General features: G+C 41.1%; 1 protein-coding gene across 3 annotated transcripts in view; it reads right to left on the minus strand.

Moving 5' to 3' along the window:
• The window catches only part of sh3kbp1 (SH3-domain kinase binding protein 1), a 144,563-nt gene extending 127,901 nt beyond the window's left edge, over positions 1 to 16,662 (minus strand). For all 3 annotated transcript variants that reach the window (XM_078409464.1, XM_078409465.1, XM_078409463.1), the window contains exons 1-2: positions 16,383 to 16,662; positions 12,459 to 12,616 (exon numbers count right to left, since the gene is read on the minus strand). In XM_078409464.1, coding sequence (XP_078265590.1) covers positions 12,459 to 12,616; positions 16,383 to 16,386 — 162 coding nt within the window. In that variant the 5' untranslated portion in view covers positions 16,387 to 16,662. The remainder of the gene's footprint in view (positions 1 to 12,458; positions 12,617 to 16,382) is intronic.
• Positions 16,663 to 23,553: the final 6,891 nt, after the last annotated feature.

Consider the following 23,553-nt stretch of genomic DNA (forward strand, 5'->3'; position numbering starts at 1 on the left):
GGTGGCGTTGTTACCTACCCTTACTTGCTGTGATCTGTGGATCAGAAATTTTATGTATTTTCAATTATTATATATTTTCTGTGTGCTATTACATTTACAGGCCTATGAAATTGTAGCAAGTAAGAATTTTATTGTTCTGTGCTTTAGTATAACCAGACTGTTTTTGTTTTCTACTCTGATGCTGTGCTGACATTAATAGCTCTCAACCCACAACAGGAGCACATGCATAAATTTGGCAGATTCATCTGGATAGTAGCTAGCGAACCAAAATTTACCAATGAACAGGTTTAGCAAGGTAACAGATTTCTCCAAAGATGTGACTTTTTGAAAGCATATCCACAAGCTCATACTATCAAATATAATTTGCACCATTACTCCAGTGAAAAGAATAAATAGACAATAGGTGCAGAAGTAGGCCATTCGCCCCTTCGAGCCAGCACCACCATTCAATGTGATCATGGCTGATCATTCTCAACCAGTACCCCGTTCCTGCCTTTTCCCCATACCCCCTGACTCCGATATCCTTAAGGGCTCTATCCAGCTCTGTCTTGAAAGCATCCAGAGAATTGGCCTCCACTGCCTTCTGAGGCAGAGAATTCCACAGATTTACAACTCTCTGACTGAAAAAGCTTTTCCTCATCTCCGTTCTAAATGGCCTACCCCTTATTCTTAAACTGTGGCCCCTGGTTCTGGACTCCCCCAACATTGGGAACATGTTTCCTGCCTCTAACATGACCAGCCCCTTAATAATCTTATATGTTTCAATAAGATCCCCTCTCATCCTTCTAAATTCCAGTGTATACAAGCCTAGTCGCTCCAGTCTTTCAACATATGACAGTCCCACCATTCCAGGAATTAACCTAGTAAACCTACGCTGCACGCCCTCAATAGCAAGAATATCCTTCCTCAAATTTGGAGACCAAAACTGTACACAGTACTCCAGGTGCGGTCTCACTAGGGCCCTGTACAACTGCAGAAGGATCTCTTTGCTCCTATACTCAACTCCTTTTGTTATGAAGGCCAACATTCCATTGGCTTTCTTCACTGCCTGCTGCAAAATAATAATTAATAAATTGAGTTACTTCACTGCTAAAGATTCATTTTGTGAATTAAAGCCGATCAAACGCATAAATATTTTTCAATTTAAGGTTTAATTTGTATTACCTGACAATTCAATTCCAACTTTCATATTATATGCCTTCTTTAAAATAGAAAAACAATTGCAACATTTTATTTTTTGGCATAAAAAATATAATTAAAGGTGATAAGCCTCTTATGTATATAAAGTGCTGGCCATCAAGCTAGCTAATAATAAGCTGGCTAATAAGATATAACAACTTTTTATATCATAAAATACTTGGGACTAAATAGTTAAAAGTGATGTGAACACCTTTGATTTGTAAAGGAAAAAATATAACCTCCGCCGGGAAAAAAAGATGGGAACAAGAGAAAACATCAAACTCCAAGATACAGTAAAAGGAAACTGATCATCAATCTCACAAATGTGGTCCTGTTTATAATCAGAAAGGTATTACAAAAGATGTCAGGAATGTAAACGCATTAAAACGGTGTGCCCAAAGTAATTGATTCTGATACAATTTTTTTCTAATCTACTTTCTTTTCTCCTTCCCAAAACTTGGAAGGAGTTGAGACGCAAGCGACTACAGGTGCTGGAATCTGGATCAACAACAATCTGCTGGAGGAACTCAGCAGGTTGAGCAGCATCTTTGTGCAGAAAGGAATGTTTGACATTTCAGGTCAAAATCGTGCATCATGCAGGGTTTTGACCCAAAACATCAACCTTTCTCCTCGCTGTTCAACCCATTGAGTTCCTTCAGCAGATTACTTGGAAAAAGTAAATGTTGCAAAAAAGCTGATCACAATTAATTTTCATCCATATTTCTGTTTCAGACGTTATTTTTATGTATTTATACACTGCATTTAACTTGTGAAAATGCCCCAAGCCATATTAATGCATTAATGCATTGTAAGATTGAAGTCTTGAGTTATAGCTCAGTCAAGGAGGGGCATTTTAAGACAATTCTTAATGGGGAGAAAAGAGAAAAGATAGTATCTACATCACTGAGGATGCAGCCTTCATTGCGATATAAAGGGGATGCCAGAGTTCACAGAGGGTTGTAATACTGAAGGAAACAATAGAACAGATGAATCGACAATAAAATATGTACATGAAAATGGAGATATAAAAACCAAAGTGTTGACTGAACAGAGAGCAACATGAACCAGGACATGGATAATAAATGATGATAGTATATTTTTGAAAATGGTGATTTAATGACCATGTGCTTATTTGAACTGAACATGGCACACTGACCTCATATGGTCTGTCAGAATCAAGTTAGGATGTGACAAGGGAATGGATAATGGTTTTAGCAGTGGCTATATTGAGGGAGGGGAAGTGGCTGATGTACAACTTGGTGTTCAATTGGCTAATTAATAATAAGCCAACAGTACACATGGCAGTGCTCTACTATTCAAACCATTTCCTTGCTGTTCGATCTTCAGAAAGTCAATAAAAACAAGGAACTGCAGATGCTTGTTAATACACAAAAGGACACATGCTGGATTAACTCAGCAGGTCAGGCAGCATCTCAGGAGAACATGGATCGGTGACATTTCAGCTCGAGACCCTTCTTCAGTAGGACTTCAATAGAAATTCAATAGGGATCAGGTCAATCAGCTTATCTTATGTTCAAAACATATGAAACAATATTTCTGGAGAAAACATGCTATAGATGCAATTCCAGCAAGAGACCATAGCACACCATGCCACAATAAACCATCAGAGTTTAGAATAATGTTCAAACAAGTGTCCATATTTGTCTTTTAGTGAACTCTTCGGGTGACTTACTTCCTCGAGTTTTTTGAGATGGCTAATGAGATCACTATTTTATTGCCCATTCCTAATTATCCATGAAAAGGTGGTGATGACCTTCTTTCTTGAACCATGCAGTCTCTGTGGTAATGGTACTTCCAGTTTGTTAGATAGCAAATACCAAGAATCAGACCTAGCAAAGGAACAGCAGTATACTTCCAAGTCATAATAGTGTGCAACCTCGAGAATTTGGAACTGGCAAGCTTCCCATGTAAAAGCTCCCCTTGACGTCATTCAATCTTCCTGTTGAACATAAACAGAACTCTCCCCTTCATTTAATCGCTGGAGCAGTATCCAAGTGTTATCGCTCCCTTTTTATGTTTTTATATACTTTTCCATCAACTAAAACATTCTAAAGTACATTTATCGAAATCATATGCAATCTGATTATATCCACGCAATTTCTTCATCACATTAAACAGCATACCAAGGTTTTAGAAAAGTTAACCGCTATGTATTACAATATTAATCTTTATTAAGCAGTAATACAGTCATATAGTTTGTGTCTTTATTAAGCCATTATCATTCTGAAATTCCCTCTCAATTGAACAAATATACTACCAGCTTGTGTTGCCATTTTAAGACATGACACAAACCTATCTCTTGCCCTGTTCCATACAATTGAAGAATTCCCAAGTCCAGAAATATTCAACCCAACTACAGAAATATCTCTTCATCACAGTTCAATACATTTATCCAAAGACCATGCCACCCAGGTCAAGATTCTGCAGCTAGAGGAAAAAGCCTTTTGACATCTCACTAGGCAAAGTTCATAGAATTATAAACCACAATGGGATTGCTCTAATTTCTTCTAAATGCCACAAACACATTTTAGCTTAATTCAGGTTAATTCAGCTCACTTGAAAACCTTATCCCTCGAATCCAACTGAAGAACCCCAGCAGAATTTCCCCCAAAGTATAATTTTCCCTTGGTATGAAGTTTAAAACAGCTGTTTTCAGTCCAAATGACTTTACAGCTATAGCAAGACTTCCATATTCTTGATTCCCAATCTCCTGGCAATAATCATAATTATAACCATACTTTATTAGCCAAGTATGTTTTGCAACACACGAGGAATTTGATTTGCCATACAGTCATACCAATAAAAAAACAAAAAAACACACAAAATACATTTTAACATAAAAAATCCACCACAGCGACTCCTCCACATTCCTCACTGTGATGGAAGGCGAAAAAAAGTTCAAACTTCTTCCTTTCTTTGTCCTCCCGCGGTCGGGGGTCACGAGCCTTCCGTTGACTGGACAATCTTGGCTCCCATAGCCGGCGGCGTTTGGGCCCTCTGCATCAGGGTAATCAAGCGCCGGGCGATCTGACCCAGGGTCAGGACTGGTCGAACTTTCTACGACTTGGAGCTTCCCGACATCGGTCTCTACCTGAGACGGCGAGCTCCTCGACGTTGAAATCCGCAGGCCACAGTTGAAGCGCCGATCCCAGGCAAGGAATCGCAGGTTCCGACGGTACGTCCACGGCCCCGTGGTGGGGCTCAAAGTCAGTCTCGAGCAAGACCTCCAGCTCCATGATGTTAGGCCGCAGAGCGACTGAAGATACGATCCGGAAAACAATCGCAGCTCCGACAAGGTAAAAGATTGAAAAAAGTTTCTCCCGACCCCCTCCCCCACATAAAACAAACCGGAGAACATTCACACATACTTTTAAAACTCACTAAAAACAACAAAAAAAGACAAAAAGACAGACAGACAGTTGGCGAGGCTGCCATCGCTGATGGCACCACCCGGTGGTATGCCAATATACCACTTGCCTTACTAAAATGTATCCCGTACCTGCACATCAATCTTCTACATTTCAGGAACAGATTGCAAAATCCAACTGACCAACAACAATAAGCACATTTTTAACAAACTGAAAATATCTCTGTACTTCTATCATTACCATCAAAATGAACACCTCACATTTCTCTGCACTGGATCCCATTTACCATTTTATTGCCTATTCACAGCCTCCATTTTGTCCAAGCACTGGTGCGTTTAAGGCATCCTGATCTCACTGGTCAGGCTCAACCCCAGTCTTGGTTCGTGATTTTGATCAGCTGTCATTCAGCTCAGTAACCTTTCTTCTTACAATAACACCCCTGAAGTGCTTTCGGACATTATCCCACATTAAATGTGATATATAAATGACAGCACAAGGCCCAGTTAAAACTGGCAAGTATACGAAAGCCAAAATGGTTTGCAATGGAATTATATTTGCAATATGTGTCTTGCATTCTAAATGTTATACCCAATCAGCACAAGTTCAACTTGGCAGTTTCAGACGTGTTACAGTATGTGGTAGAAGGCCAAAACGTATACATTGCATTAACTGAGAGTAGTGCAGTTTATTTGAAATTAAACAGGAAACAAACTTGAGGAAGAAAGTGGGTAGAACCTAGGCTCATTTTATCTCTTGCTACTTTTGTGCAATCCATGGCACTGTGCACTGGCACCAATGAGAAGTCAATCAGAGAAGCAAATGCAAATATCAGAGTAGCTAAATGGCTACATTAAAGTTAACATAACTCCCATCAGTCACTTTCACAAACACAATCACAAACAACCCATTAGTCACTTTCATTATGCATTTAAACTCAGTGAACTACACGACCTGTGATGTATATCCAGTTATGTAGTAGAAAAAAAGTTTTAAAAATAGAAGTCAGTAGGTGCATTTTATAGTCACTGGGAATGCAGGGGCACCATTAAAAACTTTAAGAATACAGATGCTTGTAACCAAACAATACATAGAAAATAAGTGCAGGAGAAGGCCATTCGGCCCTTCGAGCCTGCACCGCCATTCAATATGATCATGGCTGATCATCCAACTCAGTATCCCGTACCTGCCTTCTCTCCATACCCCCTGATCCCTTTAGCCACAAGGGCCACATCTAACTCCCTCTTAAATATAGCCAATGAACTGGCCTCAACTACCTTCTGTGGCAGAGAATTCCACAGATTCACCACTCTCTGTGTGAAAAAAAACTTTCTCATCTCGGTCCTAAAAGACTTCCCCCTTATCCTTAAACTGTGACCCCTTGTTCTGGACTTCCCCAACATCGGGAACAATCTTCCTGCATCTAGCATGTCCAACCCCTTAAGAATTTTGTAAGTTTCTATAAGATCCCCCCTCAATCTTCTAAATTCTAGCGAGTACAAACCGAGTCTATCCAGTCTTTCTTCATATGAAAGTCCTGCCATCCCAGGAATCAACCTGGTGAACCTTCTCTGTACTCCCTCTATGGCAAGAATGTCTTTCCTCAGATTAGGAGACCAAAACTGTACGCAATACTCCAGGTGTGGTCTCACCAATGCCCTGTACAACTGCAGCAGAACCTCCCTGCTCCTATACTCAAATCCCCTCGCTATGAATGCCAACATACCATTCGCTTTCTTCACTGCCTGCTGCACCTGCATGCCTACTTTCAATGACTGGTGTACCACGACACCCAGGTCTCGTTGCATCTCCCCTTCTCCTAATCGGCCACCATTCAGGTAATAGGCTGCTTTCCTGTTCTTGCCACCAAAGTGGATAACCTCACATTTATCCACATTATACTGCATCTGCCATGCCTTTGCCCACTCACCTAACCTATCCAAGTCACGTTGCAGCCTCCTAGCATCCTCCTCACAGCTAACACTGCCCCCCAGCTTCGTGTCATCCGCAAACTTGGAGATGTTGCATTCAATTCCCTCGTCCAAATCATTAATATATATTGTAAATAGCTGGGGTCCCAGCACTGAGCCTTGCGGTATCCCACTAGTCACTGCCTGCCATTCCGAAAAGGACCCGTTTATTCCTACTCTTTGCTTCCTGTCTGCCAGTCAGTTCTCTATCCACATCAATATTGAACCCACAATACCGTGTGCTTTAAGTTTGCATACTAATCTCTTATGTGGGACCTTGTCAAAAGCCTTCTGGAAGTCCAGATATAACACATCCACTGGTTCTCCCTTATCCACTCTACTAGTTACATCCTCGAAAAATTCTATAAGATTCGTCAGACATGATTTACCTTTCATAAATCCATGCTGACTTTGTCCAATGATTTCACCACTTTCCAAATGTCAAGTCAAGTCAATTTTATTTGTATAGCACATTTAAAAACAACCCACGTTGACCAAAGTGCTGTACATCTGATTAGGTACTAAGGAAAAAAATGAAACATACAGTAGCACACAAATAGTTCACAGCGCCTCCTCAATGAGCCTCAAACGCTAGGGATGTGCTGCTATCCCATCTTTAATAACTGACTCTAGCATTTTCCCCATTACCGATGTTAGACTAACTGGTCTGTAATTCCCTGTTTTCTCTCTCCCTCCCTTTTTGAAAAGTGGGGTTACATTAGCTACCCTCCAATCCTCAGGAACTACTCCAGAATCCAAAGAGTTTTGAAAAATTATCACTAATGCATCCACTATTTCTGGGGCTACCTCCTTAAGCACTCTGGGATGCAGCCTATCTGGCCCAGGGGATTTATCGGCCTTTAATCCATTCAATTTACCTAACACCACTTCCCGACTAACCTGGATTTCACTCAGTTCCTCCCTCTCATTTGACCCCCGGTCCCATGCTATTTCCGGCAGATTATTTATGTCTTCCTTAGTGAAGACAGAACCAAAGTAGTTATTCAATTGGTCTGCCATGTCCTTGTTCCCCATGATCAATTCACCTGTTTCTGACTGCAAGGGACCTACATTTGTTTTAACTAATCTTTTTCTCTTCACATATCTATAAAAGCTTTTGCAGTCAGTTTTTATGTTCCCTGCCAGTTTTCTTTCATAATCTATTTTCCCTTTCCTAATTAAGCCCTTTGTCCTCCTCTGCTGGACTCTGAATTTCTCCCAGTCCTCTGGTAGGCTGCTTTTTCTTGCTAATTTGTACGCTTCATCTTTTATTTGATACTATCCCTAATCTCCCTTGTTAGCCACGGATGCACTACCTTCCCTGATTTATTCTTTTGCCAAACTGGGATGAACAATTGTTGTAGTTCATCCATGCGGTCTTTAAATGCCTTCCATTGCATATCCACCGTCAACCCTTTAAGAATCAATTGCCAGTCTATCTTGCCCAATTCACGTCTCATGCCCCCAAAGTTACCTTTCCTTAAGTTCAGAACCGTTGTTTCTGAATTAACTAAGTCACTCTCCATCCTAATGAAGAACTCAACCATATTATGGTCACTCTTGCCCAAGGGGCCACGCACATCAAGACTGCGAACTAACCCTTCCTCATTACTCAATACCCAGTCTAGAATAGCCTGCTCTCTCGTTGGTTCCTCTACATGTTGGCTTAGAAAACTATCCCGTATACATTCCAAGAAATCCTCTTCCTCAGCACCTCTGCCAATTTGATTCACCCAATCTATATGTAGATTGAAGTCACCCATTATAACTGTTTTACCTTTGTTGCACGCATTTCTAATTTCCTGTTTGATGCCATCCCCAATACAACACTTGCGCCTGCCTCCAAGAACTCTACAACAAGGATTACGTCCTTCAACCTTGGACTTTTTTCCTTGGCCAAATCAATACAATTGCTTGTAGCTATTGATCATAACATCGTATGATATTGGCAATTTTATCCTTATTTCTATTCTTGTGTGAAAAACACCTCCTTTGGATGACAGTTTGATGGAATCCAAACTTCCCCAATCCTCTTTGCTGACAAGAACTCTTCGCAGAGTAATTGTGAGGGGAAGCAGTTGCAAGAACTGAGCCTATATTGAGATTGTGCAATCGTTAGTTTAAAGAGACCTGTAAACTGTACTCAATACTTGTCTGTGACACATTCACAAGGCCGAGGACACCTGCCCAAAACGTTAAATCAAAAAGAAAAACAGCTATCTTTATATCAAAAACCTTCATGTAAATGGCAAATGCCTGTGAATCATAGTTAAAGCAGTCAACTGAGGATGCTTTCTTGTAAGATTAGGAAAGACTAGACCAAGTGGACCCGTTGGGCCCAAACCTCTCCTGCATTGGTTCAGCATCCTCTCCTCCCCCTCTCCCTCTCATCCACACCCCCTCCTCCCCACTCCACCCCCCCTCCCCCACTTGATCCCCTCTGAACCCCCCTTATCCCTTCTTCTTCCCCTTCATCCACTCCATCCCTCCTCAAACCCCCTTATCCCTCCCCTCCCCTTACCCCCCTCCCTCACCCACTCCATCCCCCCCTCAACCCCCAAAACTCTCCTGCATTGGTCTAGTACCCTCCCCTCCCCCCTCACCCACTCCATCCCCCCTCAACCCCCCTTGTCCCCCCCTCCTCCCTCCCCACTCATCCACTCCATCCGCCCCTCAACCCCCTCCTCGCCACACACCCTCCCCTCCACTCCTAGGGGCACTCTGGCACTCCCCCCACCACTCACGAGTTGTAGTCCGGTGAAGGTCTGGATCGCTGGGGCCAGACGGGAGCGGGAACGGGAACTACACCTCCCGGCGGGCAGCACGGTGGGGGGAGGCGCGCACACGATGGCGGAGCGGGAGGAGGAGGAGAAGAAGGAGAGCGGATGCAGGTGCTGGAGGAGACGGAGGCCATCGGTTGAAGCGGGCGCTGGAGGAGACGGAGGGGAACGATGACGTCAGTTGAAGCAGACGCTGGAGAAGACGGAGGGGAACGGAACCCGTCATTGGCCGCCACTCCCGTAACTTTGGCGGGTCTCATTATGACGTCGAACGCGGGTGACGGCCAGGGGAGATGGAAAAGTGATTTTTTTAAATTTACAAAGTGATTTTGAAAGTTTAAAAAGTGAAAAACTTTTAAAATATAACAATCATTTGAACCCTAGGTCAATGGTGAGTACGGTGAGTGTAAAATTGTTGCGCTGTCGTGTACCGTTTTGGCTGTATTTCCAGAACAAATGCGGGAGAGTCCTGTCCCATCCCAGTGCGGGGATGTTCAGTGGTAGACAGCAGCGGCTCTCCCACTGTTGCTGAGCCGCTGGACTCTGGGCGGCATGGGGAAGGCGCTGAGCCGGCCGGGCAGAGGAGGGGGACGGGGGAGCCGAGGGAAGGCCCAGCGCCAGGCCCAGGCCTCGACCAACGCCTGGCCTCATCGCCGCCGCTGCTGTCTTTTCCCTTGGCCCATCGCAGGATCGCAGTTACACGGTCATGTCCAGGCCCAGGCTCCAGCTGCTTCCCCCGGTACCAGGCCGAGCCCTGCTCAACGGGCCCCTGCGCAGGCGCGGACACGTTTATTCTGCGCATGAGCGGATGCAGCGGCGATCTTACTTAAGTACCAGATCAACGGAGCCCCAACTGCGCATGCGCTTTTTTTAAACTTTAAAATATGAATAACTTAAAAAATATAACACTGATTTCAATGAAACCTCTTCCATAGGACCCCGGTAAGGTGGGCCTTAAATTGGCGCGATATCATGTACTGTTTTGGCTGTAGTTCAGGAAGAAGCGAACAAACGAGAGTTTTAGTATATAGTATAGAAGAGAGTAAGATTCACTCTAATTTATGGTGCTGATTCATAAAGAACCATTCAAACAATTGATTTTTTTTTTAACTGAGAAGAAATGTAGATCACATTTAGGCATGGGAGGAAAAATACTACCCATTCTTTAAAGTGACACAAGGCACGGAGAAATAAGCAGGCCACCTAAATTGCAATGAGCCATCGAGTATGGGAGTGGATTTGATTACAAAAAAAGGCAAACAAATGTAGACACCAATTGGCAATGGATCTCAAAAAGTCAGGTAAACAATTGTACACACGTGGTTTTAAAAATGGAAAAATAACCTTAGACAGCATCCTCAGGAGTAATACTTTATAACTCTCAAATGTTCACTTTTGCACAGAAATTTGCTACTGCCTTGAAGGAAATATCTACTTTGAAACAAAGTAAAAACTTATGACACCTATTGGCCTTCTCCCTTCGGCTTCATTAAAACATTATCAATACAGTATCTAAAGATTGTGGCAGGTTATGCTGTGAATCAAAATAAATTGAAATCTTGTTTTGCTTTTTCTTGTTGTGCTATCTGTATGCATTTTATAAAACGGCAAAATTCCGACCATAGTGGACTCCATAATTTTTCTGCCTCAGCATCAACTACCCAAGACTATAATTTTCTTTTCCAATTTCTGCTTTTCATTTAACAAAATAATTTGGGTGAATTGAAATAAATCAGTATCAGGAACCAGTGTCATTAAAATAATGCAATCAATCTGGAAAAATACAGTGACAAAAAAATTTCACATCAAATATTCAAATTTGCACATTGCACTTCCTATTGCATATTCCCCATTTGACAAGTTCTTGAGAAGATAACCGCAATGATTACCGCATCCATTAAAGAACAGCAAATTAACAATAAAAGTTCAGGAACCAGATTCAGTACTTTCATCACTGATCTAATTGAAAAATCGGATTACTAAGCATATACCAATAAAGACACACACGATGTCTTTGACCTTCATGGCTCAACAGTTCTATTGCATTTAAACAATTTGGGATATTTTTTTTATATTAAGGTCAACATGCACAAACTATTTGATTGTACCATAACAAAAGCTGTAAAATGTTTACTTTTAAGTTTTAAATAATGATGTTTTACATAAAAGATATTGCACCCAAATTGCAACAACATGCTGAAACAGAACCTTACAAAATGAATGCATTATTTTCCTGACAGTAAGTCATTTTCAATAAAGCTGAAATCAATCAGGCATGCAATTATTTACCACAACTTCCCATCTTCAGCAGTGCAGATGTTGGTAGCAACTTGATGTTTTTGGTGTTCAAAAAGGTGTTCCACACAAGTCAGCAACATACACAAGATGGTTTTTTTCCTAATCAGATGTGCAGCACTTTGGTCAACGTGGGTTGTTTTTAAATGTGCTATACAAATAAAATTGACTTGACTTGACTTGACTTAAGTTTAAGAATATGTAACACTGAAAGAATACCACTTTGAAAATTCGGCATTAAAACCAATCCTAATGGCAAGTATAGATATAGAGACTTCTGTTTTGAAAAGTTAATTCATTTTTACTCAGAAAATTTAAGAATGCCAGAGAAAACCTGGAAGGGAGAAAGGAGCAAATAAAAATGACAGTGCGATTTCACTTCAAATAGATATTAAAACCTCCAAGCGAATTCACAGAAAATCTCTTTTAGCTATTTTGTCACAATACCCAAAAGCTTCACAATCAAACTCTTCATCTACCTACTTAGAAAAGTAATCTTCATGACAATTATCTTAAAAATATCCTGTTACGGTCATACAGAAAATTGAGAGACTCTTGGAAGAAAATGGTAACAAAGAAAAAATTAGTGATGCATTTAGATCCATCTGTTAAACATACAAACATTAAAAGCAAAGAAGCAGCAGATGCAACCAGCCTTGATCATGGGGATGGAGAATTTATATTGTCATTAGATTATGATCAATTATGATCAACACGCTGAAACACTCCGTGGCAAATTATTTTTGTAATCAAAGATCACATCAGGTTTTTCTACAAAAATATTCTACTTGTGCTAACATTAAATATTTCATAATGAGGGCAACTGATTTATGGAATATTGTACTCACTCTTACAAAGTTGTCAGGGAACAAACCTCTTCTGCCATCGAGCTCACCCTCCCACCATCCTCCATCATCTTTCTTGATGTTAGTAACAATATCTCCCACAGAGATGGTCAGCTCATCATCGTGCTGAGCTTTATAAGCAAACTCAACAACTGCTTCCACTAAAAGAAAAGAAAATATGTTACTTCACCTGTGAAACCTTTAATGTGTATCAACATTACCAAAATCTTCCTCAGAGAAGTTCTCTTTTAATCAGTCACAAATTTAGCGGTATGCCAATAAAACAATGTTCTACAAGATTTCATTCAAAATGAGTCACAAATCAAGAATTTTTGAATACCGCAAACTCAGTTTGTGTAAAAATGTTATGCATAGCATGCAGCTTCATATATACAGTAGATAGCAACCTGCATAAACAGTACACCAGTAAAAAAAAAATCATACAATAACTGAACAAAAATTTATGCTCCCTTTTTGCATGCTTAGCTGAATTGTCATTAATACAGGTGAATCATAAGCTTTACTTCAACATAAAACAAATGCCAACATCTCCCCTTTGCCAAAGTAGTAAAGCTGAAAATGTTTTTAAACCCCTTAGGCCCCAAACTGAATCCAATCCAAACCAACAGAACACATCAGCTCCTGGGCCAGGTCAGTTAGCTGAAGCATTGTTTATAGTCAGGCAGTGGCAATGGGTGGCTCATCAATGATTATTGATAAAAATGTATCTGAGTATTGATTATTGTTTATTTATTTGTTGTGTTATTGTTTTAATGTGCCAATAAAACTGCAGCATGTAAGAATTTAATTGCTCCATTGGTGCATGTGACAATTAAACATGCTTGATTCAAAAGCTATTCAACACATATAGAACTGATCAGTCTGACTCAAAATATTGTCTGTCCCTCCATAGATGTTGCCTGACCTGCTGAGTTTCTCCAATAGTTTTTTTTGCTCAATACCCCAGCATTTGCAGTCTCTTGTGCCTGAATTAAAAATAGATATACTGTATAGGAGGTTGATCAAAGGTGTACACATTCTCTAAATGTTTAAATTAATTCCAAAGGAGAAAACAGTGCCAAAATGTTTGAGAAAGTTCCAAATGTGTTGTGAGACTGTTTGGCATATGGTTTCCAATCTTCCAGATTGTCCTAAAAAGCTGCCTAATATTCAATTAGTTTAGGGAAGATTTTTCTTAAACTAAGTTTCCTTTCAACATATTATCATTTATTGTCAATGGGGATAGAAAATTGAATTGACAGTTAAGAATCTTCAATCAGGCAACAGAGTTGTTTTGTTTTCCAATTCTGAAGGGAAAGCAATCCTTTGCAAGGAAGGGCATAACACGTTGCCTGACCTATGGCAAAATTAAGTGGATAAGGTAGTCAATCACACAGGAACTGTAAGAAAAAACCCCACCAAGAATAGATAGCCCCTAGTCAGCACTTTGTTCAGACCTGCATTCTGAAATATCAAATCAAAACAATAAAATGTGATTTGACGTAAAAGGATGTTTTCTGCTTTTAAGTAAGTAGCACTACAATGGAAAATCATTCCATCAGCAGACTATGGTCACAGAGCTAAAAACAATTCAACAACAAATTTATAATTTTATCCAAATTATAAAATTGGCCACCAAGAATACCAAAAGAGCAAATTGAATTTGAGAAAAGACAAACTTTGTAGCAGCATAGTTTCTAAAACAACAAATTCTACATTTTAAAAGTACTGCTGTACATCTAGACACAGCACTACCATCGCACAATGCTGATTGCTTTTGCATGACCAATGTCTGACTTTCACACTTCAGTCTGCAGAAATTACTCTCCAAATGCAGGTCAAGCACAGGAAAGCTTGAGAAAAAGTCCCCCTATTTGCACATGCATATTACAAAACACAAATTATAAATACTGCACACGTTTAATAAAGTAAGATTAACAAATATTGATATGCACAAAAAAAAGCTGCAAAAATATTCAAAAGGCACTCTCCATTTTATGGTTTCAAATTATAATTCTGTTATGTGGTGCAGTCTGAGGTTAGCTAGCTACTTTGCAAATCTGATAGATAGCTATACAGCTTTTTGTCTAATGCATAAGTAAAGGGATACAGTGTGGTCAATGGCAATGCAAAAAAGGTCAGATTAATCAAGAACAGAGCAAAATAAAAGCATTCACAAATTCACCCAAGACACCGTAATAATATCCTTAAACAACCAATGGAACAACTTCCCAAAATACACTTTGAATTCAGAGGTAGGTACTCCTGCCCTTTGCATACATTTTGGTTTCATGCTTACATGGTTTAGTTCTGCTTACATTTCACCTCACCAAACAAAAGTTGAGAAAAAAATAGATTATAACATCAGAACTAGTTACCCAAATTTCCAATCAATGGAAATGAAATAAGTGAGTAATGAAAGCTAATAATTTTAGCTGTGTAAAGTACACAATGTAGAGTACAACTGTGAAAATGCAATCATTTGCAAACATCTTGATAACACTTATTACTGATCAATTCCACAAGACCAATAATTTTCCATGCAAATTTAAAAACATATAAATAAATAATGGGCAGTACAGTGGCACAGTTTTTTCGAGTCATTGCCTCATTGCCCCAGAGACTTGGGTTCAATCCAAACATTGGTTCTAGATGCCCATAGTTTGCACATTCTTCCAGTGACTAGATGATTTTTCTCCAAATGCTCCAGTTTCCTTCTACATCCCAAAGACATACAGATTTGTAGGTTAACTGGCCATTATAAATTGCCCATATAGTGTAGGCGATTGGTAGAATCTTGGGAGAGTTGATAAAGGGATTGGTGAAAATTGACTCAGTAGGCCAATTGCTGGTCTGTATCTATATAACTCTACGGCCTTCATGCAACTAACTCCTTTCACAACGACTGCACATTCCAAGAAACTTTACTACCAATTAATTAATTTTGGGAAGTTTTATGTCCATTTGAAATGGAAGACTGGAACTTGGTATAACATCTTATTCATAAAAAGTAACATACAAAAAAAAGAAAATACACTCACTACTGGAATGTCAGACTAGGATGATGCACTCAAATTTCCAGGGTGCAACTTTAATTTATAATCAGCTGAACCAAGAGCAAAGATTTACATGCAATTGATGCATGCAATTGGTGCACAATATTAAACATGGTTTTATTAGTTGTTTTAATCAGCAATAACTGTTTTGAATTATTAAATGCCACTGCACACTATAGGGTTAATAAACTAAAATAACATTGATCAAATGTATTTAACTTCGCGCTGTACGAGAGCCTGACAATAGGGACATCGCCAATAGTTATGAACAAGGATTCCTTCAGAATCCAACAAAAAGGAACGTTTATCGTGCAGGGGGGATAAAACTAAATCAGCTACAAAAGAGTAGGGGAGAAAAGGTTTGGTATGATATTTGGATGACTGTCCAACATTACACATATGATAGTATAGTAAAATGATTTGGGATGTCATGCAAAATGCTTTCGAACATAATCGCTCCATTGTATATAGCAGTTTATATACAGCCTGCTGCAAAGCTTGGACAATCTCAAAAATCCGGATTCTTTACTGGTGCACACTCTCGAGATATAGCCACGCCATGTCAGTCTATTGGCTTCGAGTAATCCTCGCCTCGCTTACGGTTGATGAGGAAAGAGGTGAAACATCTCGCCCGTTATACAATGATACGCACTGAAGTGACCAGGGTTGGGCAGAGGGAGGATGCAGATGGGATGGTGCTGCGGTGTTCCCACCGCTGTAAACGTGTCAGGCGGGGGCGCGCGAATGCACGCGCGCTGGCGGGGTGGGATGGGGAGGGATGGGGTGGGATATCTTAGCCCAGGCCAGGCAAAAGCTCGTCGCTCCCTCTCCCTTTCACACACGCACACAACAATCTCTCTCTCTCTCTCACCCATTTATGTTGACTGTCTGGTCTCCGGCTGCCGATCGCCTCCGAACTCGAATGAAGAGTTGGACCAGGAGGAGACGCTGGAGCTCAAGTGGCCCACCTCCCGTCGGCTTGCTGACACCTCACTCCAGCTCCAGCACTGCTCCGGACATTTTTGTCTGCTCCTTTTTCCGTCGTCAGCCCGCCAGCTAGTGTTGTGTGATGCGGGCTGCTGTGAATGCACTCGCCAGCGGACAGATTTGTGTTGGTGGCAGAGGGGAAGGAGGAAGGAAGAAGGGAGGGGGGGTTGGGGAGGGGGTGGGAGGCCTGGAGGAAGTGGGTGGGACCTCTGGCTGATGAGAGTCGGATATCGCGATGCTTGTCCCGCTCCATGATAACCATGGCGACCCGATGCCGAGCTTCCCCGTGGGGCCGGTGTCGCGGCCGCCATCTTGTCCTTGACTGAATGCCAAGCTGGCGGGTGGAAGCTGTAACGGCGCTGCCTGGGCTTTCCAAACAACTCGAAAAGTAACGGTGCCCGTTGGACTGAATGGAAATCTTGGGGGCTTTCAAAATATGCGTTTATTTCCAGTGTAGGAAGGAACTGCAGAAGCTGGATTACACCGAAGATAGACACAAGAAGTCAAGATACTGGAGTAACACACCGGTACTGGCAGCATCTCTGGCTATTTTGCCCTGCGGCTACCACGCAGATTAAAGTAATCGGAGACGTGCCTTGACCCACGTCCAATGTAAGATGTGCAGGAAGGAACTGCCGATGCTGGTTTTCACCGAAGATAGACACATGTTTGTCAAGCTAATTTCCTGATCTCTTTTGGTAATGGCCGTGACATTCTACATTTGGTGTCAATCTGCGGATCCACCTTGGCTCTGAGCAGAAGAATGCCACATCGTCCATGTACAGGGAGGGTTTGATCTGAGTGCCCCCATTGCCTGGAAACTTCATCACTCTTATACTCTTGTACCTCCTGATGGATTCAGCAAAGGGTTCTATACCCAACGCAAACAAGACAAGGGAGAATGTGCAACTCAGCCTGACTCCAGACCTGATAGGGAAGCTATCCATTTCCTACCCATTTTTATGGACTGCATTACAGATATTTGTGTAGAGCAGTTGGATCTATTTCCTGATTCTATCGTCAGAGCCCATTTGGAGAGCACATCCATCATGTACATATGTGATATCCTGTTGAAGGCGTCCTCCTGATCCACGCTGACCAGGCAGGTATCCACTATGTTCTGCACCTGGGCAGTGGTAGCCCTGAGCAGCATAAAAATGCCTGGTATTTTCCTGACAGATTTGGTCTGATCACCTTTCCCACATCAGACTTGACCAGTTGGCGATGGCCTTGGACAGGATTTTAAAGTCCACATTTAGTAATGGGATGTGGGTCTCTGATGTCATCATTTTCCCCCTTTTGTTTGCAAATGAGGATGGTGACGCATTTCCTCATGAAGTCCGACATACTGCCGGCCAGAAGCAGAGCATTGTACACTTCCAGCAGGTCCAAGCTCACCCAGTCTCACAGGTACAACTCAGCCGGCAAGCCATCACTTCCAGGATAGACACAAAAAGCTAGAGTAACTCAACGGGACAGGCAACATCTCTGGAAAGTATGGGTGGCATTGTTTGAGCAGTCTAGCTCCATCTGGTTCTTTGGCTGAAGAAGGGTCTTGACCTGAAAAGTCACCCATTCCTTCTCTCCAGAGATGCTGCCTGTCCCGCTGAGCTACTCCAGCTTTTTGTGTCTATCTTCGGTTTAAACCAGCATCTGCAGTTCCTTCTTACACATCACTTCCAGGAGTTTTATTCGAGTCAAAGAACCAGGTGGAGCTAGTCAGCTCCAACAAGGTCAGTGGTTGGCCCAGACTCTCTCGCTTGCTCTCCTCCAAAACCATGATAGAGGACAATCAGTTCTGGGAGGCTATACTGCTGTGGCCTTTCTGTAATTGTAGCATATCACAGCATGATTTGGGAACAGCTCCATCCTAGACTGCAAAAAATTGCAGAGAATGGTGGACGCTGCCCAGACCATCACACAGACCAACCTTCTGTTGACTACAACATTTACACTTCACGCTGCCTCAGCAAGGCCACCAGCATCATCAAGGATGAGTCTCACCTCTTCTCAAAGTGTGAAAATGCACACCTCCAGATTTAGGGATAGTTTCTTCACAGCTGTTATCAGGCAACTGAACCATCCTATGAACACCTAGAGAGCTGTCCTGAGATACCATCTACTAAGCAATAGCTATGTACCTAAGAAACCTCGCATTATAAAAGATCACAATATAAAAAACAACTCTGTCAATGGGGAAAAGGGGGGTTAGGGAATAGAATTTTTCAGACTGACAATAACAATGTTTTTTCTCATAGGATATTCAAAAATAAAGATCTTTTTAATAATTAAGTTTATTATTGTTACTGCAAGTTAACAAAACTAAAGGCTGTACATTGTTTAATAGAGTACCATTCACAGCTGTCAACAGAAGCGATTGCAGTTTGCAAAGACGTACAGGTATGTAGGTTAATTGGCTGGGTAAATGTAAAAATTGTCCCTAGTGGGTGTAGGATAGTGTTAATGTACGGGGATCGCTGGGCGGCACGGACTTGGAGGGCCGAAAAGGCCTGTTTCCGGCTGTATATATATGATATATGATAGCAAACTAACCTTTAACTCCCAGCACTAGTGCAAAATATTTATAGCCGTCCGCATTCGTGTAACCATAATGCACAACAATGTTTATTTATGTTTTCCAAGTCTCACATTACTAATGATGTAAGAAAAGTTGCAGGAATGTACCGGTCAAAACTATATTTCAGGAAGGCAGAGGCACTTGTCAAACTGTACGAAAATAAATATGTATAAAACAATGTCAGTGTTTAATGGCTGACATTCAGTTGATATAAAATGAAATATTTAGGGCCAAAGAATTTTAAAAATAATAATTTTATTATAGTATGTTACACAAAATTTTATATTTGCAGCCACTGTTGAAATAAAAATGGTGGATAAAAATGAAATTCACCTCACCAATTCTATTGTGATTGCAGTAGCAAAGACAACAACAGCACATTCTGTGGTGGAGCAAACCAACACTTTCAATAACTTCTGGACTTCCATATTTAACTGTGCAGCTGCAGATAGCAGAAGTTGCATTTTTACCAAGATGCTGCAGTCAATTTAGAGTTTTGCTGTCATTAATATTGCAAATTGCAGGTCATTAGATAGTTTCTAGTTAAGGTAGCCTCCAACTATAGTATTATTGTTGAGGGCTTTCACCCAAGAGAGCTGTGAAGTCTCTACAGCTGAATATTTTCAGAACAGAGTTTGATATATTTTTGTATATATAAAAAATCATCAGAAATGAGTTAAGTTTAGAAACATAAGAACATTATAAAAAGGAACAGGAGTAGTACAATTGGCTCTTCGTGAATGCTCCATCGTTCAATAAGATCAGTGCTGATCCAGTTTTGATCTCAACACTGCTGTCCTGATCTCTCCCCAAACCCGTTGACTTCCTTGTAGTTCGAATGTCTGTCATGTCTGCCTTGAATCTCCTTTGCAGCTCAATTGGGTAGGTTACGCTAAAGAGTCTAAGGAGTGGCACAGTGGCGCAGCGGTAGAGTTGCTATCTTAAAATGCCAGAGATGTGGGTTGAATCCTTACAATGGATGCTGTTTATGTGGAGTTTGTACGTTCTCCCTGTGATGCGCGGGTTTTCTCCGCCTGCTCTAGTTTCCTCCCACATTCCAAAGACGTACAGGTTTCATAGGTTAATTGGCTTCTTTAAATTATCCTTTGTGTATAGGATAGAACTAGTGCACGGGTGATTGTTGGTCGGTGCAGACTCAGTGGGCTTAAGGGTCTGTTTCCATGCTATAATAAGGGGTAGGCCATTTAGAACGGAAATTAGGAAAAACGTTTTCAGTCAGGGAGTTGTAAATCTGTGGAATTCTCTGCCTCAGAAGGCAGTGGAGTCCAATTCTCTGGATGCTTTCAAGAGAGAGATAGAGCACTTAATGATAGCGGAGTCAGGGGGTGTAGGGAGAAGGCAAGAATGGGGTACTGATTGTGAATGATCAGCCATGATCACATTGATTGGTGGTGCTGGCTCGAAGGGCCGAATGGCCTACTCCTGCACCTATTGTCTATCTCTAACACTAAAAACCACGTCATAACCCTCTGAGAGGAAATCCCACTTCATCTCTGTCTTAAATGGGTGATTCCTTATCCTGAAATATGTTCTGAATATTCCAGGAGGGGAAATATCATCACGGCATTCTCTCTGCCTTTCTGGCAACTCCCATGAATGATTTAGCTTTAATTAAAAAAATTATGCCCTCTTGAGTTGAATACCTCCCGCCAAAAGAAATAACCTTGGGAAAGCTTGGTAAGATTACAATGATGAAGCTTATCTGCAGAAATTATTAGCAATAGCTAATGCAAAGTTCACCAAATATTAAATTTGAGGATCAAAAGTAGGAGCTTAAATGTTGTTGAACAGATGGGTACTTGCCAAAGTATTGGGCCAAATGCGGGCGGGTCTCACTGCTAATTCCTAAGATTTTGAAAGTACCTATGTAGTTTAATTAGAACAGCGGGTTTTTACTAGGGCCATTTACAAAAAGGAAATGAACTGGAGTTGGAAAGATAATGAAATTGGTGTGTTTACCACATTAGAGAAAAATAAATCATTTTTCACAATCTCGCCACCCAAATTCGGGATTCATCTATGATCCTTAAATCATCTAAACCTTGCAGATGATTTAAATCAAATTTTGCTTCTTTGAGAAATAATTAAGAAATTAAGAAGTAAATTTATATTGACTTTTTCATTTCCTTCCTTTTTTGGATTACTTAAGGTTCGACTTGAATATGACATGTCAACTTGGAAGTAGAAAGTGGAAATGTTCCTGATTATTAATTCTAATTCCCAAAATATAGATTGGCATAATACAATTTTTGAAAATCAAAATGGAAAGCTACAAAAATAAGAATGAAAGGAAAGCCTTCATTCAGGGTATTGCGTACAGAAGCTGGGATGTAATGTTACAGCTGTACAAGGTGCTGGTGAGGCCACAATGAGGAGTATATTCAGTTTTGGTCACCCTGCTATAGGAAATTAAGCTGGAAAGAGTGCAGAAGATATATGAGGATTATGCCAGGACTTTAGGGCTGAGTTATAGGGAGAGGTTGGTCAGTCTAGGACTGTATTCCTTGGAACGTAGGAGGACGAGAGGTGTTCTTATGGAGGTGTATATGATCATGAGGGGAATAGATGGGGTAGATGCACAATTATCTAGGGGAATCAAGAACCTGAGGACATAGGTTTAAGGTAAGAAGGGAAAGATTTAATGGGAACCTGAGGGGGATTTCTTTCACACAGAGGGTGGTGGGTATGGAATGAGCTGCCGGAGGAGGTAGTTGAGGCAGAAACTCTAACAACATTTAACAGATATTTTGGACAGGTACATGGATAGGAAAGGTTTAGAGAGATATGGGCCAAATGCAGGCAGGTGGGACTAGTGTAGATGAAGCATCTTAGTCAACAAGGGCAAGCTGGGCCAAAGAGTCTGTTTTCATGCTATTTGACTCTAAAAGACAAGAATACATTGTCATACTCAGGTTGTGTGCTTGTCATAGAGTTGCTCATTGACTATGAAGGAAGTTTGATGTTGGAACGTTCTTATCTATTTGAATCATTGGTCTATGTACAGTTAGGCTTTTTTTGCTGTTTTTATTTTTCACCACAAAAATAGACAAACATGTTGCTTCCTAATTTTTTATTTTTACAGTTAGACAGTTAAAGTTGAAGCAGTTTGAAAACTACACATCAACTCCTTTTTTAATTACAATTTTAAACTAGGCTAAAGTTGCATTAAACAGAATTTCAAGTGACTGGATATAACGACGTCACAGAAAAATCACTCCCTACTAAAAGAGTAATTTAAATTATTATTAACAACAAAGTACTTAACCATTTTTATAGTTTTAGGCCTCAAAAAGTTGCACTGATAAATTTACTGATTCAAAATATTTTACCTTGAAATGTAAAAGATTTGGTGTACCAGAAAAATCAAAATTTCATGGATAGGGATTACATTGTGTGCATGGACATAGTTTTGTTTAGTTTAATTTAGAGCTACAACGTGGAAACAGGCCTTTCGGCCCAGCAAGTCCGCGCCGACCAGCAAGCCGTGCACACCAACACTATCCTCCACACACTGTCATGACTGTCATGATGATGAGTCATGATGTTGATATGCAAATATCGTGACCTGGGTATCAGGTGACCGGAGAGTGGGGGAGTGTGCTTGCTGTGTATGCTGGATGATGCAAGACCTGGAAAGTGGTAGTCAGTAGAAGAAATAAACAAAGAGACTAAGTAATGTAATTCCCACGGCTTCATTATTACACATCTGAGACGGAGATGTGACATTGGCGACGAGGATATTTTGGATATTCTGGATATTTTGGATATTCTGGATATTTTGGATATTCTGGATATTTTGGATTCTGAATCCGAGACTACCTGCTGGAAAAAAAAGGTTAGAAAAGGGTCGTAATGGCAGTCGCTGGAGCTGATTTCTTAGCACTTCGCGGAGTTCCACACTTTGATCCGACGGGTGATGCGAGTACTGTCAGCGTGAAATGGAAAGCTTGGCTGGAGGAATTTGAGGCCTACGCCAACAGTCGCGGGCTCTTTTTGATGAGAGTATGCCGGCACAGAAGGCACAGCGGAGAGCGTTGCTTCTCTTCACTGCGGGGCCAGCAGTTCGAGAAATGTTTAAAACACTCCCTGACACCGGAATGAAGGATGACTATAAGAAAGCCGTTGATGCATTGAACAGTCATTATGTGGTGGTACCTAATGCTACATTTCAACGCATTTATTCCGCAAAACAACACAGGAAGAGGGCGAAACTGTTGCTCAATTTGTGACGAGACTCAGACAGGTGTCTGTAGGATGCAAATATGTGGCTGCTGATGTGGAAAACCAGATATTGGATCAGGTTGTCCAGCATTGCAGGTCAGACAAGCTCAGGAGAAGGCTGCTAGAAAAAGGCGGTGAGTTAAACTTAAATGATGCTTTGTCGATTGCGGCAGCATTGGAAGCTGTTGAGGGTCAGTTTCACAGCATGAAATTGAAAGATTCCAAGACTGGGCAA

Source organism: Rhinoraja longicauda, chromosome 12 (assembly GCF_053455715.1).
Source record: "Rhinoraja longicauda isolate Sanriku21f chromosome 12, sRhiLon1.1, whole genome shotgun sequence".
NCBI classification, from domain to species: Eukaryota; Metazoa; Chordata; class Chondrichthyes; order Rajiformes; family Arhynchobatidae; genus Rhinoraja; species Rhinoraja longicauda.